This window comes from Epinephelus fuscoguttatus, linkage group LG23, assembly GCF_011397635.1.
Source record: "Epinephelus fuscoguttatus linkage group LG23, E.fuscoguttatus.final_Chr_v1".
Lineage (NCBI taxonomy): Eukaryota > Metazoa > Chordata > Actinopteri > Perciformes > Serranidae > Epinephelus > Epinephelus fuscoguttatus.
This window is the reverse complement of record NC_064774.1, coordinates 8,072,706-8,092,098: the sequence shown is the minus strand read 5'-3', so window position 1 is coordinate 8,092,098 and position 19,393 is coordinate 8,072,706. Positions and strand designations below refer to the sequence as shown.

General features: G+C 43.8%; 2 protein-coding genes across 2 annotated transcripts; one reads left to right on the top strand and one right to left on the bottom strand.

Annotated features, from left to right (window-relative positions):
• Positions 1–4,608: 4,608 nt before the first annotated feature.
• On the bottom strand, positions 4,609–5,556 carry LOC125884301 (proline-rich protein HaeIII subfamily 1-like). The gene has a single exon (XM_049569199.1). The coding sequence runs from the start codon at positions 5,554–5,556 to the stop codon at positions 4,609–4,611; it is 948 nt and encodes a 315-aa protein (XP_049425156.1).
• A 1,762-nt stretch (positions 5,557–7,318) lies between these two features.
• Positions 7,319–18,007, top strand: LOC125883538 (type-2 ice-structuring protein-like). Its single transcript, XM_049567875.1, has 6 exons — positions 7,319–7,374; positions 7,522–7,612; positions 8,152–8,261; positions 8,394–8,528; positions 11,953–12,061; positions 17,811–18,007. The coding sequence occupies exons 2-6, from the start codon at positions 7,552–7,554 to the stop codon at positions 17,876–17,878; spliced, it is 483 nt and encodes a 160-aa protein (XP_049423832.1). The 5' UTR covers positions 7,319–7,374; positions 7,522–7,551; the 3' UTR covers positions 17,879–18,007.
• The last annotated feature ends 1,386 nt before the right edge of the window (positions 18,008–19,393 follow it).

Genomic DNA, 19,393 nt, shown 5'->3' with positions numbered 1-19,393 from the left:
AACTTCCAGTGTTGAACTGAACCCAGCGATTTCTGATGGTAACAGTTTCTTGACAGTACTCTAAAATGTGGAACACATACCACCTGTTATAGCTCAAACAGGATTATGTGATCATACCTCTGCCATCTCTGACAGACATCTCAAAGCATTGTTTTTTTTTCTTTTCAACCAAGCACACTAGCAGTTAGCTTGCTCCATTGAAATACTGTTAACTTTAACATGTCCCAACCTAGCTTAAGGTAAACATCTGCTCCTTCTAAAGATGATTTTTGATTTCTGATGACTTATTAAGAGATACTAACACATTCAGCAAACGTTTAACATAATTCAGTATTAACTGTAGCTCCATGTAAAGTGAATGAATGTGATGTTTCCCAGCTAATCCGCCAGTTTTTTTAACTTCTGATTTATTAAAATCTGTTCTGAGTGACACATGAAGCTGAATTGAAGAAAAACTACTTTGGAAAAGAACCAGCGTTGGCGGTTAGCCACCAACAGAAGCCACTGGGACTAACCACAGACAGTCTAGGGGACTAACTAGCTTATGGCTATCTCACCTGTGTGACGTGTGTAGAAGTACTATGTTTTTCCGATGTTATTTGGCTCATCATGGAGGGGCTGCTAACTGCGTGACTGGCCCATTCTAGAGCCAGTGTTTGGTTTGTCCATTCTAGGCTACTGTAGAAACATGGCAGGCTCTGTGGAAGAGGACCCGCTCCGTATGTAGATATAAACAGCTCATTCTAAGGTAACGAAGACACAATGATTCTTAGTACCAGGTGATTATAAGATAATATAAAACAAAGTTATGAATATAATATTCTGTTTTTGTCAATAAAAAACCCTAATCCTACACGCTGGACCTTTAAGCTCCTCTTTCAGTCGTCTTTATTTTTATCCCTCCTCATAAACAATTACCGTAACATTTCACGAGATGCGTTTGTAGCAAATGGTTGGAAAAAGCTGGATCTACATGAAACTGCCTGCAGAACAACAACATCTTCGGTCATGTCAATAAGAGAGTACCGATCAATATAAATGCTCCTCTCCACAGAGGCCAGTGTAATTTAATTTCCTCTCAAATGACTTCAGAGCTGATGGAAGAAGCCTGAAGGAGACCAACCTACAGCTGTGAAAAACAGCGTTGTTTATTTCACAGTGTTTTTCCCCAGTGTGTCTCTATTTGATGTGATACTCCTGTGTGGATGTTCTGGTCATTTATCTTGCAATCAATCACAGAACCACAAACTACAGCCTATTATTACTGTATGCTATGGCTCTGTTTTGGGGCCTCCCTGCCCTTCCATGCGCCTACATGGAAAGCCTAAAGCAGGGAGAGCAGCAGCAAAGAACCCCCGAGAACAGAACAGAGCAGCATCAATGACAAACAGAAATGACACTGATAAGTCAGACACAGCATGAGAAGGAGGAGCTGGGGTGGAGGCGGGTTGCCGGTTGTACATGCACGTCACACGTGAATGTCAAAGGCCACTGACAAAGCGGTGATATATGTATGTACAAGGGTTTCTGACATGTGAAGTAATCACTCTAGCATGTGATAGAGCACTCTGGTGGCAATGTTGGGAACTGCCAGTGACAGAGATTCAAGTGTGAGCTGGGATATATGGGAATTTTGATGATGCAGATACAACACATTATCCCACTGACCATAAAACACACTTTTTCACCAACTATTCCATGGAAATTAAAAAGATAATGATTGATTATTTCAAAGGGTTTTTACTTTTATGTCTGGGAAAAAATTGGGTGTCATGAGTTTTACCTTAACAGTCATGAAAAGGGTTAAATCCGCTCTCCTTTAGGGCAGGAACAGGCATTCACCTTTTCAAGAGGGACATCAAACCCAGGGAGTGTGCTGGCCGTCATGTGAAACTCTGGCCTACAACACTGAAACGTCCATAAATTTTACAAACCACATGCAGGACACCAAAACATACAAATCAGAGAAGCAAAGAAACTTGAAAGAACACTTCAACTTAACTCACCACAGGAACAAGGAGCAGTGTCTATGCAGCCTGAGGAGGTGCACAGTGTGTATACAGAGTAGCATGAATGAGCGACACCTGGGTGGGCTCAGCAAACAATACCAGTTTCAAAACACTGGATACTTTTCATATGCCATTAATATAAAGGATAAACTAATTTGGGTCCAACACTGACCCCTGGGGGACGCCATGAGTAATGACCATGAGGAAGAGAACTCTCCCAACTTCCTCAGATGACTGGTTCCTCTCAGGACCCATGCAGGGACTGTATATATCTGTGTGTGTGCACAGTGATAACTTAATGTGAGTTAATAACAAGTTAACTCTAGCGTGTCCCAACCAGTAGGGGTGACCGTGCCTCCACACTGAGGTGTGTGCTTTGTTCGTCCCACATTTCTGTTGACATGTGGCTCTTTTATTTGATTGTTTTGGATCTGTTCCCCAGTTCAGTTGAATTTCCAGGCGAGGAACTATGAATGTGTATCATAAAGATAACAGCCACGGCACTTATTCTTCATCCTGTATTTGCCCATGGTTCTCATTTGCACCTGGCAGCAGCTTCACCTGGGCCTCGGGGCTGAAAGGTCAAGTTCTCTCACTTACCTGCAGTGGTATGACGAACGTTTTAGTTATCAGGTTTTTAAGTATTTTGGAATTTATACGAATGTAGATTAATTTAAAAAAAATCTTATATAAAGTTAACATAGCCAAGTGATTGTGAGATGAACTGAACTCAGCTGAAACACATCCAATCTCTGTGGAAATTTGCGGCTAACTGTTTGGCGGTATTGTGATGGACTGGACAGAAGCAGAAAGATCGACCCTGTGCAACCACATAAAATACCCCTCGTTAGGTTGTGCCCCGCGCTCCCCAGCACTGAAGTTACCCCCAGAGAAATGTTGCAAGCTAAGCTATGAGAACTTGATATTGCTAATTGCCAGATGCATTCCTCTGTCTCAGCCTCTTTCAGTCAGCTCTCTGGCTCTGTCAGTAATTCAAAAGCAGAATTCCAAAATGTATTTTTTTCACTGAGTAAAACCAGAATAAATAAAAGACAGTCATATAAACAATAAAAATAACAGACTGAAATGAAATCTTTTCTTTTTTTGGGGACATTAGAACATAAACACGTCTTGTCTCCTCTCTTCCCTCTTAATACTGTCCTCTGTCTCTCATCTCTTCTCTCAGTCCTTGTTGTGTCTGTTTCTCTACTGTCCACTGCAAATCCATGAAATATATACAGTCTATGGGCGAGACACGTGACTGACGTGTAATGTAGCCAATCAGAGGCAGAGTAGGGCGGGTCTTCCCAAGAAAAGCCAACTGGTTCCTGTCATTAGATTCTGCAATTATAAAATTCTACTCAAAGAACAAAACAGGAAAAATTAGCCTAAGCACCCTTCAGAAAAACAAATTGGAAGGGGGACTGGACGCTCCTAACTTCACACATTACTATTTAGCTAACCAGCTACAATACCTATCCAAATGGTTATATCCTAACAAACACTACAACTACAACAGGCGGACTGCAACAACATAAAACTCTCTGACCTCCCGTTTATCACCACTACACTCAGACGTCATAACCGTTTTAAGAACCCAATGATTGCTTCCACCTTGTCAGCCTGGTGGAAAACACTAGAAATCACAAAATCTCAAATAGAACCTTGCTTGCTCTCTCCAATTTGGCACAACCCGGATTTTGAAATTAACAAAAGACCTCTCCATTTTAGAGAATCCCAGCGCCTCAGGATACTTTGCAGCCACCAGAATTTGCCAAACATATTACAAAGCTTTCTCCGAGAAATAAAAAGAACCTTTCTAAGACTTATTAATTACTGTCAGTGACCAGTTCTATACATTTACCAATTTTAAAATGGGAAAAGGAGCTGGGTGTATCACCAGACCCTGACTTCTGGACTCAGATATGCAAAAATACATTTAAGATGACAAGACACACTGACTGAAGCCCATTCTATTCATCTTTTGTTGGGTGATGTGTGTTCTGTGGAGTACTTTAAATTGGATAAGTTGTATATTAGTCTGACATATGCACTCAGTGTACTCAGAACACTGCAGACACCTACTTTCATGCACTCTGGTTATGTTCACCCGTCCAGCACTTCTGGTCAACAGTCACTCAAAAACTCTCCTCCATTTTGGACTGCAGGATCCCATTATCTCCCAACCTGTGCTTAATTGGTGACCTGATGACAACTGACCTCCCAAACAGCCACTGCAACTCTCTTCTTGTAGCTCTCGCCATTACCAAGAAAACAATCCTAGTCAACTGGAAAGATAAACAGACCCTCAACATCAACCACTGGCTGAATCTACTTGCAGAACATATTTCCTTGGAGAAAATATCTGCTGGCCACAGAAACCAATTAACATACTTTACAGAAAAATGGTCAACATTTATCCTCTCACTAAAGCTGTCTGTATAGTGCCACTCAGCCTGTGAGCATATGCCACCTGTACATATAAATATTACAACTCAAGAAAAACAGTTGTGTAATATGTAACGTGTTTTTGTTAATGATGTAACCCCTAATCCCTCTACCTCTCTCACCACAATACACCACAGCGGTTCATCAGAACTCAAGGCCTTAAGCATGTGTTAGGTGCACCCTCTCTCCCTTGAATCCGGGTCTGCTCCCTGGCTCTGTGGAGGATCGCAGGGCCAGGCGGTTTTCCCCTGGGGGGCGGGTGCATCTGGACTCCTCGCCCTGTGTGCCTGGGGGTGGCGGGGTCTCCTTGTGTTTCCTGGGCCTGGGGCGGCGTGGCCGGTCCGCCCTGGGGGGCTGTTTCCGCCGCCACTGGTGGTGCGGGGTGGGTGGGCTCCTCCTCCCCCCGTCCCTCCCTGCTCCTTTCTCCTGGTGCGGGGGCTGGGTGCCACCCGCGGGGGGGGGGGGGGGGGTTCTGCTGTGGCAGGTGGGCCGGGTGGCGCCCTGGGGGCTCTGTGGGTTCCTGCTGGAGTTCTGCCTCCTGACTGGCTGTGGTTTTTTGGCCCTCTGTTATGGGGTCCTGATGGGGGATTGACTGCTCATGGTGGGCCGCTCTCTCCTGTATGTTGGTCGGGGCCCGTCCCAGGGGGTTCGGGCGGGGGGCCCTTCGCGGTCCCCTGGTTCCCGGTGCGCTGGGGGCATGTGCCTTGCGGCATCGCCGCCTCCTTGCCTGCCTCATCCGCCCGGGCCTGGGTGGGCTCACACTACCGTCCGCTCCGGCACCCGCCGGTGGCCGGCACCTGGTGCGGGCCCGTCCGGTGCGGTGCTGGTCCTCTCCCCAGGGGCGGTGCCGGGCCCCCGCGGCTGGCCCCTTGGGTCGTCTGCGTTGGGCGGCGGGCCTTCCTGCCCCGCCCATCTGGGGTGTGTCTCTGGCTCTCTGGGGGTGCTGGCCATTGCCGCCCCGGGTCCTAGGGCCTGCGTGGTGTCCTGCAGCCTCTGCGGCTCTCTGAGCGTGGGGTCTGGGCGCTCCTGCGGCCTTGGGGTGCCCCGCCGCCTGCCTTCTCCTGCAGAGCTGGCCGTGGTTCCTGGTGATGGTTTTCATAAACACATTGGGAGGGTTCAAATACAAGCATGCATGTTTGATACTTCAGCTCCGTGACGCATCGCAAAGAACCGATGGGATCACTCAAAAGGGGCTCAGATGCTTCTCAAACCTACCACACCACACTGGCAACTCTTCTCTGCAATCGGGCTTTACCCCACCAGGATTCTCACATTTCTGGTGTTCAGTATAGACTTCTCTTTTTTTCTCTCTTTATTATACATTTATTTGTTTATTTTTGGTAATCTGTACGGAGCACAACAACCTCAAGGCCACAATACATCAGCTACACTGCCTGTTTCTCCTCTGTTTTTTTTTGTTTTGTTTTGTTTTGTTTGTATGTTTGTTTGTTTGCTTGTTTGTTTGTTTTCTCCTTCTTCTCCGCAGACACTGTTGCTATATAACTCAGGACTTAAGCACCTGTCCCTCAATCCCCCCTGTCTGTCCCTTACTTTCCCCTTGGCACACTATGGTGTATCACGGCCCTCTCTGGCTTGTATTAGGAAGTTTTTCCAATAAAGGCTGTTAGGCTAGTCTCCAGGGAGGGTGGGTGACGGTCAGAACCACGCATTATGGGTATAAAATACTTGACTGCAAGATTAACAGTACATCAATCTTCATAAAAAGCTTACACCCTTTTGTGGCGCTAAGCTACGAAGACTAATGCAGACAGGTTTGTAAAGAAAAAAAAAAAAAAAAAAAAAGAATGGCCTTTTAATTGTGACCTGCCTGAGGCACACCTCCATCCATCCATTTTTCAACAGCCAGGTCATTGGTGCAGCAGGCCGAGCAGAGTATTCCAGACCAGTCCAGTCCCTCTCCCCAGCAACACTTTCCAGCTCCTCCTGGAGGACCCCAAGGCGTTCCAAGGGCAAGATGAGATATATAATCCCCCCAGAGTGTCCTCTTCTAGGGTCAGAACTCCTTTCAGGAGGCGCCCAGGAGGCATCCTGATCAGATGGCTGAACCACCTCAACTGAACCCTTTCGACGCAAAGGAGCAGCGGCTCTACTCCGAGCTCCCTCCGGATGTCTGAGCTCCTTACCCTATCTCTGAGGCTGAGCTCAGACACCCCACGGAGGAAACTCATTTTGGCCACTTGTATCCACGATGTTGTTCTTTCGGTCACTACCCAGAGCTCATGACCATAGGTGAGATGGGACGTAGATGGACCAGTAAATCGAAAGCTTTGCCTTCCAGCCCAACTCCCTCTTCATGAGGCACACCTGTGTAGCAATGATGCTGTTTAATCAGCACTCTTGATATGCCACACCTGTCAGATGGATTATTTTAGTGTTCATATAATGTGTACCGTAGAGTGTGTGCCCCACCAGCTGGAATGGACATGGCACACATGTGACCTAATGTGATTATAGAAATCATAAAATGTTGCACTTTGGCATTAGTTATCATCATTTAATATCTGTGTTGATACGTTTCCATCCATCTACTGTCTGAAGAGTTTATCCTGCTCAGGTATGCAGGTGACACGTTGTCGTGCTTCGCTGTTTCACTGCCAAGAAGGATCCTGTTCAACAGGACTTTGACAAGAACTTCACGTCTCATTGCTTGCAGAGGGGGAAGTGGTGCCATTTGATCCACTGAAACTGATAAGTCTGTACAGATGGTCATTCATAGTTGATATAACTTTATAATTTTATAACCCACCTGGCACCGGGGTGGAGGAGGTTTAGATGTTTATTTACAACAGATAATTCAGTGTATATAAGAGCTGCTGTTTCTCTTGTTCAGCAGCTCCACACAGAAGACTGAAGCTACAGGCTGACACTGAGGAGAAAGAAGATAATCCTGCACAAGGTTTGCTTCATCTCTTCACTTCTTTTCCTCTGCTCTGTTGTCTCTCATCATCATCTATGCATCTTCTAATGGACTCTATACTCATGCAGTCCTCACATGGGCGCTCTTCAGAAGCATCACTCACATGTCTGTTTCCTTTCATTGAAGATCATTTTTACCCTCTGCATCATCTCAACCATGAAGATGCTGGCTGTGTCTCTGTTTGCCTGTGCCATGATGGCTCTGACCAGAGCTGCTGGTGAGTATTAACATGTGTGGCAAGACTGTTAAGAATTGTTAACGATACATCTTGTTCTCTTTATCACTGAACTGAGTCGGGAGTCAATTTTAATTTTTATGGCCAAGTAAGAAATGAAAAAAGTAAGAATTAAAGTTGAAAGTCCATAAATTTGATTTGCAGGTAAGGGTGGAGCAGGTTGTCCACAAATAAGAAATTCTGTGGTTCGGTCCCCGGCTCCTCCAGTCCGCATGTCAAAGTATCCTAGAGGTTTTTTGAGGTTTGAGGTTTTTTATTTTTGCACAGAAAAATATAAAATACAACATAAAAATAAAATATACTCTAAAAAACACAGTGCAGGAAGAGGCAAAGAAGCCGATTGTTTTGGTGCGCACCTGAGTGGGATTGCTGTGTGAAAGCACCCTCAGTGGCTGCCACTTATTGTTTCAGTTTTAAAGCTAAAATTTTAGTATTCTGGTTGGTTGAATCGTGGCTTCTTCTTTTTCAGCTGTTATATGTTAACCTTCTCATTTTCAGTTCTTCTCTACTTTTGTTCTCAGAGGAGAGTCCCATAATAAAGAGGTCTACATCTTGTCCCAGTGGTTGGACTGGTTACAATGGTCGCTGTTTCAGCTACATTCCAACTGCCATGACTTGGGCTAATGCTGAGGTAGAGTTTGAATTCTGCTGTTTTTGGCCTTTACATGTTGGTAATCTACATATTCTTTTAATTTGGTGTCTTTGCATAATTTCATATGTGCTGTCTCATTTGTGTGATTCTACTCTCTTTGTCCTCGTGTAGAGACATTGTCAGAACTTAGGTGGAAACCTTGCATCAGTGCACAGCTTCAACGAGCAGCACGCCATTCAGAGTATGATACTGCAGCAGGCTCATGCGTATCCACTAACATGGCTTGGAGGCTCTGATGCAGCACAGGTATGTTACGTCTTATACAGAATGTAAAAGTAATTACCTAAATGTGTGTTTAACCCTGATGCTCTGGTGAAGGTTCTCAGTCATCCAGGTCATGGTAATCCAAAGGGTGTTGCCCTGTTTGGTTCAGTTCAATCAAACTCCAGTTCATTTTCCCCCTAAATGCGATTCATTTGGGCAGATGTGAACACAGCGATCACACTCAGATGCACATCAAAACAACCGGGCTGAGACCTTCTTGAAGAGGTGGTCTTGGCCTGGTTACAAACAAACTCAGCGGTGCACAGTGCTTAATTTGTAAAATTAGAAGTAGGGGAACACTTTGCCTCTGAGAGAGCAGTGTTCCCCTACTTCCAAAAGTGGGGGAACACTTTTTTAAGCAGCACCTGAGCCACTTCACTGCGCAACTCTGAATGGAATGGTTGTGACATCTAGTGTTGTCATGGTACCAAATTGGGACCCATGGTACAATACCAATGAAAATATCACTGTTCTGAGTAGTATTATGATACCACAGCAAAAATGAGGCAGATGTGCCTTTTGTCATTTATAAAAAGATGAATCACTTTTCTATAATACATCAATGATATTTCAATGGAATAAATTACTTATTGACTTATTCATACTTCAAAAACAGCATCAATATGTGATTAACATAGGGGGGATCAAAATAAAATAAATAAATGAAATAAAAATCATCCAGCCACCCTCCTCCCCTGACAAGTTAAGAACAGTCCCTAAAGTGCGGTGAGGTTTGTGGACCGTTACCTGCCACAAAGAGAGAAATGTGAACGGCTCATTTCTCCTCTGACACGTCACATACCTGTGTGCCGCCACGGCTTGGTTGTCCAGGTACTAATGGGCAGTCATGACGCCAACGAAAGAGGAAATTACTGGACCTGGAGTCGAGCTTCTCTGTCACCGGTAAGCCGTTATCTTGCGCCACAGAGCACTATGAGCCTCCGGCGTATTCCTGTCTGTGACCCCCGTTCAACCCACAACCGGCAGGATTCGCCTTTCGTTTCTGCTGCTGGTTGAAATCTGTACTCACACAGCGTGCTGAATGATTTATTTTGCTCACACAAAACTATTTTTAGTCGCAAATGCGAGTAAAATGCTCGCACGTAGAGCTCTGTGTAAAACAAATCATTGCCGACAAGTAAAAAGAAATAAATAATAACTTTCACTGCTCAAAGATACTCACATGTCTGGAAAACAAACCACTCCAGCAGCATATTGAGTGCCAGGTGGCCGGCGCGCGCTGGCCACCTGGCACTGGTTATTGACCAGTGTGCGCCCTACTCCAACATTTTGGTATCATATGTACTGTGGAGTTTTAGTACCGCGGTCTACCGTTACCAGTATACCCTGCAAAACTCAGCCAACAGCCAAAATCAGACATCAGCCAATACTGTATGTGATTTGTAGATGGGACCCATGGAAATTAGTTCCGGAACGCACCAGGGCCTTTTCTGAAAAGATTCTGGTATGTGTTCCAGTACATTCTGGCTCAAATTAAGCACTGGCGGTGCAGTACATTTGGGTTGAAATCGTGTTCCAACGTCGATCCCAACCAACTGCTTAAGATATGAACATTGCTGTCCTCAAAGGACTGTCCCTTCTCCTTTAGATGTAAATAGACAGCTGAATCCAGCAGTTTGGTGCGGCTTCAGCAGTGACATAGGCACTGTGCAGGCAGGACTTGACGCCAACTTTTTTCCCAAGGAGCACATGTGCTCCTAAGTTGAAAAAGTAAGGAGCGCACAAAGAACTTTAGGGGCACAATGTAAACTGATCAAATAATGTGTTTTCCGTAATAAACGTGATGCAAATAGACATTTACAAGCAAAATTATTTAATGAATTTGTATACAAAATGTACAGAAAGGTAAAATCATCAAGTTTTGAAAAAGTATTGCAATTTAATTTTGTCTTTAATGTTATTATCTTATATATATTATCTTTGCAATTTGATTATCTTATATAATGTTATTACTATCCTAAAACATTCTCCAGGTCCTCTGAAACTCTGCAGGACTTAAGCCTCTTTCACACAGAGTGCGATTTTCATGGCACCCACCGTGGGGTAGGGCGCAGAGCAAGCGGAGAGCAAGGCGCGCAAGACAGGATTTGGGGGAGTACAGGCTTGTTCAGGAGCTACAGCTCCATGGTGACTGCTTCCGGGTCTACTGCAATTCGAGCGCAGGCTGGCAGCGGCATCAGCTCGGCGGCAGAGCGGTGCACTCTTGCGCCGCGGTAGCACATACACAGTGAATGGGTTCGTCGGTGCTCGGCAGAGGTCTGCGCTTTGCGCGCTCTGTGTGAAAGGGCTTTATTTCCATCCTGCCCAGCAGCGGTACCGTGGCGAACGGTCCCTAACTGCCGGGAGAACGGAGCAGGTTTCGCCGGAGGTCCGCCGCTTTTCCCGGTCCCTCATCTCTACACTTTGACTTATTTCCACCCAGCCGACAGCCTGGCCGTGGAGAACGGTCCCTAACTGTGGGGAGAACGGAGCAGGCTTCCCCAGAGGTCCGCCGCTTCCTCCACACTTTGACTTATTTCCACGCTGCCGACAGTGGGACTTATATTCATTGTGCCGACAGTGGCTTGGAAAACCGCTCATAGCCGTGTCACACAGGGAAGAGGGAAGGCGGCTGGAGTTCCTCCAACATTTGCAGTTAGATTATCATAATTTTTTGTTGACAAAAATATAGGCTGCTTAGGCTGTTTTTTTATGCGCACATGTGCCCCTAAATATTTTTTACAGTTCGCACCTATTTTTAGTCGTAAATGCGAGTGAAACGCTCACACTGTCGAGCCCTGGCAGGACCATTGTGGTGAAGAGGGAGCTGAGCCGGAAGGCGAAGCTTTATATTTACTGGTCCATCTATGTCTCAAACCTCACTGATGGTCGTGAGCTCTAGGTAGTAACTGAAAGAATGAGATCGCAGATACAAGTGGTCGAAATAGGTTTGCTCTGGGCTCAGCCAGAGAGATAGGGTGAGGAGCTCGGACATCCAGAGGGAGCTCGAAGTAGAGCCGCTGCTCCTTTGAATCAAAAGGGGTGAGCTGAGGTGGTTCAGGCATCTGATCAGGTTGCTTCCTGGACACCTCCTGTTAGAGGTGTTAGGGGCACGTCCCACTGGTAGGAGGCCCCGGGACAGAATGGGAATGCCTTGGGGTCCCCCAGGAGGAGTTGGAATGCATTGCTGGAAAGAGGGATGTCTGGGGTGGTTTACTTGGCCTGTTGCCCCCACAACCTGGCCTCGAATAAGCTGATGAAAATGGAGTCTTGACCTGAGGAGCTGGCTCTCCTGTGTTGTGCCATGCACTTGTGGAGTGTTTGTTTCACCAGTTTAAAAATCTGTGCATTCCTGGCTGTTTAAACCAAACTGTCTGTCGTATTATATTGTTCTCTCATCTTCTAGGAGGGTACCTGGTTCTGGAGTGATGGTAAACCTTTCAGGTTCAACTACTGGGATAAAGGACAGCCTGATAACTATGCAAACGCACACTGTCTGGCGATGAACTATGGAGGTAAGTTTATATATTGCTATTTTTCTGCACTAAGGTTTATGTATTTTAATGACATGTAAAAAGATTCCATCCAGTTGAGTGAGGTAATTCTACCATAAATCAAAAAAGTACCATTTAATTAAAGCAGCTGTGCGGAACTGTTTGTTTTCGTTGATTATAGCGCCCCTTTGGTCGAAGCGGTATGACACCCACAGCCTGGTGTTGTAAAATTCCGACTGCAGCCGGCATTCAGCTTCATTCGTAAAATCTCAACTGCAACCAGCAATTACCGCATGTATTTGTTTTGGAGAGCGAGAGGATTAATGTTACTGACGTCAGGTCAGTCCAAGTAATTAGTGGAAACAGCAAAATTACTCAGTAAATTCTCCTGTTTTTGTTGTGATTCTGTTCTGATCTAATCCTAACACAGCAAAGCTGTTACCTGCAGCCTTTGCTTGCAAAGCTGACGCTACTAACGTTAGGTCAGTCCAAGTAATTAGTGGAAACATGCTAACAAGGTAAAGTTACACATAAGTTAGTAGTAAAGTAAGACCTGTTCATAAATGTTCTGGTGTAGCTCTGAATTTCTTATAAACTGAGGACAACTGCAGGGGCGTGTCCAGACATTTTTGATAGGGATGGCCCCAGTGGGTCACTGACTTTTGCAGGAATGGCATGAAGTGTGAGCAGGAGCGCCTGTGCACACACATACACTCACGTATGAACGTACAAACGCGAACACATACCCACACACACAGGTGTTGGCATCGCATTAATTTACCATTTTTGTCTCCACAACCCATATCTCCTTCAATTACTAACACTGCAATAAAACATAGACCTAAAAAAAACCCCACAACCTTCCAAGATACGCTACACATACAAAAGAAGACATTGCACATTCACACATATGGTCACTGTATAGCACTGTCAACGGTATAAGCCACTGTAGTGTAAGTGAAATATCCCAGTCCAAATCAATGCACATAATGCACATTAAGGGTCTTTCATCTTCACCATCCACATGCCACTCTATAATACATACGCTGTGATTAGAATGACAATAAAATCAGTCTTTTCCGAAGTAACATACCTTAGTATGTAGTAGTATGTAATAGTAAACTAAGTGTTATGTTAGCCAATCCAGATAACCTAAATGAATTTAAGACCATTGCTCCTTAACACATATAATAGACAAGTTTCTAAATTACCACAATATCACTGGTATTAGAGCAAGTGAGTTCATAAATTAAATAATAAGTTCAAACATGAGAAAAATATGGAACTATCAGGATTTTACATACCTATTTGTACAGCTGAAGCTGAAGGCTCCTGCTGTACATCTTTAATGACACGCTGGCTCTCATCCTCTGACTGACTGCTCTGGCCCTGGTTTCTTTCTTTTGAAGAAATCCTGCATATTCTTCTGATTTCTTTTCATACTGTAACAGTCCCATAATGCATGTCGCTCTATGCAATATCTACAATAGATAATTATGCATACACGAATGAAAACGAAATGTAATTGACGTTATTCAGGTCTATCATAACAATGTTACGCAGTACAGATTTACATAGCTAACTGTTAGCTTTCGCATCGTTGACAGCCCAAACAGTGTTTGCTAATGAGATGAGATGATTACAGACTTGTGCCAATTACAATAAAAGAAAAAAAAAAAAGACTGGAGGAACTTTTTAGCTCATTGCTGTTACTGCTTTTAACAACAGGCACAGTGTAGTTACCAAAAAATGTAGGCTACTCAAATGTTCATGGTAACGCTGTAAACTCCGAGATGAGATGCTTCAGAGACATGCGTTGCTTCACGGGTTGCTCCTGTCAATCACAACTTCTTCTTCCCGTCCCGTTTTTCTTTTTTGAAGGCAAGTTACTACTTTAGTGCATTACTGTCTCTCAGGTTTAAGGTGGGACTGCAACTTTAAAAGTGCGGTTCACATTCAGCATCGTGCGTGGTGGCCTGCCTCTAAATGGGCATATAGCTCATCAAATTTTAAGATATTGGGGTGGCACCTGGGGTGGCCAATCAGATTTCAGAGGTGGCCCGTGCCACCTAAGGCCACTCCCTGCACATGCCCCTGGACGACTGCCTGCTGTATATTTGTGTTCATGGTCACAGTCAGATAATTTTGTGGCGTTTGTTGTAACGTTACTAGACAAAAGCATCAGCTACATTTAGCTTGCTTATAACTTCCATGTCGTCATATATTGAAGTGAAACAACATCTAACAAGTTGTGTTATATTCTCTAAATAAAAACAAAAATTACATACCTGTCGATTAGGAAAAGGGCCAACTCTGGATCAGTTTTAAAACCTTTCAATTCTCTCAGCTCTCTCCACTTGGTGAATGCCCAACCGAGGTTTACACGCGTTTGGGCTCGAGCCCTATCACTGTCCCGTTTAGCCGCCTTCTGTTCTTTTTCTTTTAGATGGTGCTCCTTCTTTATCCGCCATGACATCGAAAGTACAACCAAGTCCTTATTGATACATCTGGTAAAACTGTTATGTGTTCAGCAATGCCCGTTACGTACCGCTTACTCGAAGAACACTCTCTCAAAACACGGCTCCTTCTTCTTCTGTGGTTTAATGGCTGCGGGCCACTGTGGGCGTGCAGAATTACTTCCGCCTCTGGGGGCCGTATTCTGGTTTGCTGACTTCCGCTGTGTCCGACCTGAGTGAGGCTACGCTAAATATCCATATAGAGAAAGGCTTTTTTGTCGCTGTTGGGTTCAAATAAATATGCAGATCTTCAAGGAGGGGGGGGGGGTGATACGAACTAGGGACAGTTTTATGAATGATAAAAAGTTCCGCACAGCTGCTTTAAATCAAATCAAACTGACATGAAAAGCAGAGGTAGAAGTCATTGTTTTGCATGTCACAAGTTAGTCTCAAGTCTTTGCACTCAAATCCCAAGTCAAGACTGACAAGTCCAAAATCCTTAGCTTTGAGTTTAGAACCCTAAACAAGTCAAAATGCGCTCCTTAGCGACATCAACACATTCTCACTCTGACCTGTAAACATATCAATGTTTGGTCGTGGACTTTCTATATCGAGATATGACATGCGCCGTGTCATTTTCAACCTGTTACATGCATTGTCTGTTTCCAAAGTATGCTTCAATTTTCACAGGAAATATACTGTTTACATACAGTCTCTTTCAAAATAAACTCACTACATCAGTACAACACCATGAATTGAATTGAATGTTTTTCTTTCAACAACAAATGCACGTGGTTACGTTTTGCCTACACATGCATTTGGTTGAGTTTTGGAAAAAAGAACAGGTTTGTGGCTTTACAATCACACCGGAAGCGAACATCAGCCTCACAGGTGAATGTCAGTGGTTGTAACCCAGCCTACTTGAACTTTCGCTGCCTTAACTTTCCTTGTTGTCCTGCCACAGTTCCCCGATGCCGCTGAACAGTGTTAAATAATAACAGCGACCGACCACGTATCATGCTGACGTGAAGGGATGTTTTTTTCGTCGTTGTCTGATGGCAGAAGTCACTGACCAAGCGCTGGTTTTTCACGACATCGGAGTGAAACCAGGTTGGAATGTCATACAACCTTAACAACAGAGTCAAAATATATTGATGATTGCTTTTGTATTTATTTGTTAAACAGGTTTTTAAAAAAGTTACTTTGCTGTTAAGCTAACATTAGCTTAGCATTAGCTCACTAATATTAGCTTCAGCTTATTGTTCCTTGTATAACTTCAAATGTCGCACAAAGTTGGAAGTTGTTGCCTCCCTGTCTATAATTTTGGATGCACACATATTACATACATTTTTTATTTTATTTTTTTACCACAATGTACTTTTTAAATGAAATTATCTTTGATATCATTTTTTCAACCTGATCTCAGTAACGTAACTTAAGCCCTTCATGGTTCTCTCCTGCAATTTGACTGGATGGATCGGATTGTTTCAAACAAAGTGGTTCACGGGAACCAAGTCAGAGTGCTCACGTCCAAAGGCCCGTTTCCACTGAAGAAGTTCCTGGTACTATTTGGGGGGCAGGAACTACTACAGGAACGTCCTCTCGCTCGGCCCTCTCAACCGCCGTGTCTCCACTGAGAGCAGAGTACGAGGAAGGTTCCTGTAAAGTTACTGGGCTCTGGATGTGACGTAATTGTTGTGCGACCATTTACCGCGGCGACGCAGGGACACCGTTAGCTGTTAGCCCTTAGTGGTGTCTGTAATAACTCACTAAATGGCCCATGAAAATTTTTTTTTTTCCAGCGGATGTCTTAGTTACAACATGATTGAGCTAACTGGAGTAGTTTCATGTCGTATCCGACAACGGGAGGCTTTTAACAGATGACATCCTGATGTTAGCTTTGCTGCTGCTGTTAGCTGTCCCTGTCAGCTGCAGCCACTGATGCTTTCTAGACATCGTGATTTGCCAAAACTGAATAAATACCACACATAGCAACACAAAACTGCTTTGCTAGCTCAATCATATTGTAACTAAGATATTCGCTGGAAAAAACTTTTTTTTCCACGGGCCATTTAGTGAGTTTTTTTTAACATGGTGGCGAAAGCTATATGAACAAGCTTACCCTCGTCCAAAAAATGCCAGCTATTTAGTTGCTTTCTGTTGTCATCACATCCCGCCTTGAGTATATCCAATCAGCACCAAGTAATCCCCAAGCCCCAGCCAGGAGTCTTTCGGGGCCATTCTGAGTACCTCCCCCGAGGCAGGGACTTGTTTAGCCCCAAGACTATTCAAGAGAAGGCTGGGACACGGGGTCAAACATGGGGGGATTGCACATGCGCAGTGTAACTTAAGCTGCGATGCTGGAGGGTGACAGCAGGGGCGCTAGATAAAAAGCGCAGGATCCGCTCAGGCGATCAAGGAGTGCGGTCTGCTTGGACTTTTGGACAGTGGCTGCCTGAAGTTGTTGGAATTGCATCTCTGTCATTCTCAGCCACAACGCAGGTCACCAGTGACAGTCCAGTAATAAGCTGTGAAAATGACATGCATGCACATCCCCCTTATTCCGCGGTCTCATGTCATCTACTGAGCCTTTGAGGAAATGCAGGCCAGATTTTACTGCGCATGTGCAATCCCCCCATGTTTGACCCCGTGTCTCAGCCTTCTCTTGAATAGTCTTGTTTAGCCCCGTAAAAGTTCCAGAACTCTGTCCTTCGGGGGTGGTTCCTGTGGTGGAGACACACACCAACAGCCCCGGCCCCGTAAAATTACCCCTAAACTCCTGCGGTGGAAACGGGCCTCAAGTGAAGTCATAAGTCATTGGTGTTAAAATACAAGTTCTTTTTTTTATTTTGAGTCTAAAGTCATCAAATTTGTGACTCGAGTAAACACCTCTGAAGAATAAAGAATTTCCGTATAGCTCATACAATTCACCTAATTTACCTTAATAAAGTTTATTCAGTTACTGTTGATACATTCTGTGTACTCCAAATATGTCTATGTCAACGTCTAACATTTTTAATCAACATCAATATAAGGGATGATGTTGGTCAGATCTGGTAAGATTTTTAGTTTGGTTTCCCAACGATGAGGTACAATAAACGAGAATGACAAGTTCTAAAAACCAAGTGGTCCATGAACTGACTCAGTGAATTACATTTCTACAACAAATTCACTGTTCTGTTGTTGTTGCTGTTTTCTCTAAAAATTCAGATAGATATGTGTACCTGGCCCCATGAAACACGTTTAAATGGTTCACTGATTGTCTGAGAAGGTAGAAAGTTTATCTCCAAATAACTCCCTCTGTCTTTTTACAGATCTCAAGAAGTTTGATGATCAGCCTTGTTATTACACCAAGCCATTTGTCTGTGCCATGAAGCCATGATGTCTCTTTGGATGAAATAGAAACATGCAGTGCCAATCACAGCCACAGGATCTGGATGGATATGTGATTTTTATCTGTGTGTTTTTATCATCTGTAAACTCTTGCATGTAGTAATCAATACTTCCTTCCTACCACTGTAACAATGTTTAAAGATTGTACCCTTTTAACAGTTCATTCTGTCGAGTTTTTCTGGTCTTATACTCAATTAAAAGGCTCAAGCATCGAATAAAAGCCAGTCTGTGAGTCTGATTGATCCTACATTGCACCCTTGAATACTCACAAAAATTTGGTATAAAAGATTATTCACAGGATTTCAAAACCATCTCCATAGACCCACAGTTTGCTATGATTTTTATGTCAGAACATCAACGAACACCACTGACTACTCAGGGAGTTTAATGGCTTTGAAAACCAGCGTTAAGGTGGTTTTAGGACAGGTTCACACATGGCCATAGGCAGCAGTGTTAAGCCAGGCAGGGGAAAGCTAAATTCTCCAAAAATGAGCAATCGTCAAATTTTGGTCTTAACCACTCTATTTCATCATAAGCAACCCAGAAATGGGGCTCTGAGTGCAAAATACCGGACCTCTCCTTTAAGTAGAATGAAGTATAAGGTCAAGTTAACCCACAACGTGATGTCATCATATGAGGACACAGGGTCTCAGGAGGATAAAGACATGATATTTAGGAGGCAGAGGGTTGAAGAAGGGGTTTGACATTCACCAGTTGGGATTACTGTCTACGTATATACATATACCTACCTAACTACCTACCTCCCTACCTACCTACATATATAGTTTATACTTGTAAGTCATGGATAATTGGTTATTAATATCATATACGTACATATACATGGGTTATTTCTGTGTGACAAAGGAATTATCTGTATAAGGAAGCTGTCTGTTTCATTTCACTCAGTGACTTATGGAGACCGTCTAGGTCTTTATTTCCTCCTGCTCCTTTTCGGATGTGTACATCATAGTAGTTGCTTTTACATTATGATTTTCATTATTGGTGAGTATTACTTTTTCTGTCTGTCTGCTTGTTTGAATGATCATATCTTTTTTTTCACGTTTGAAATAAATATCAATATTTCTACTTAACTTAAATGTACATATTTAAAGGATAAATTTACTGGCAGCTGAGCCTGTTACTGGCTAAAAGAGTTATTGCTCTTTTGTGGAAGAAAGTCGGTATGTCGAGTGTGGGTAAATGGATTTCTGAACTATCAACAACTCTGCCCTTGGAAGAAAAAAAAATCACATATGCTATCAGGGCTAATCAGTCCCTCTTTCACAACACCTGGGGTCCCTTCATGTGTTATCTCAAGAGGACAGACCTAACCCACATGTTGGAAGCACCCGGGGATTTGCTGGAAGTGAACCTATGCAAAGATCAAATCTGTCAAAGTTTTTTCTTTCTTTCTTGTTAATTGTTGTCAATTGAAAATTGCCAAAGTAGTTCCAGTCTATATAGTGACAAGCACATGGTATCAAATTACAGACCTGTGTCACTG

Bases quoted from the DNA above. Each gene is read 5' to 3' on its own strand.
- LOC125884301 (XM_049569199.1), bottom strand. From the start codon at position 5,556: ATGAAAACCATCACCAGGAACCACGGCCAGCTCTGCAGGAGAAGGCAG.
- LOC125883538 (XM_049567875.1), top strand. From the start codon at position 7,552: ATGAAGATGCTGGCTGTGTCTCTGTTTGCCTGTGCCATGATGGCTCTG. The intron at 7,613-8,151 runs GTGAGTATTAAC...TTTTGTTCTCAG, and splicing joins GGCTCTGACCAGAGCTGCTG to AGGAGAGTCCCATAATAAAG. The intron at 12,062-17,810 runs GTAAGTTTATAT...GTCTTTTTACAG, and splicing joins TCTGGCGATGAACTATGGAG to ATCTCAAGAAGTTTGATGAT.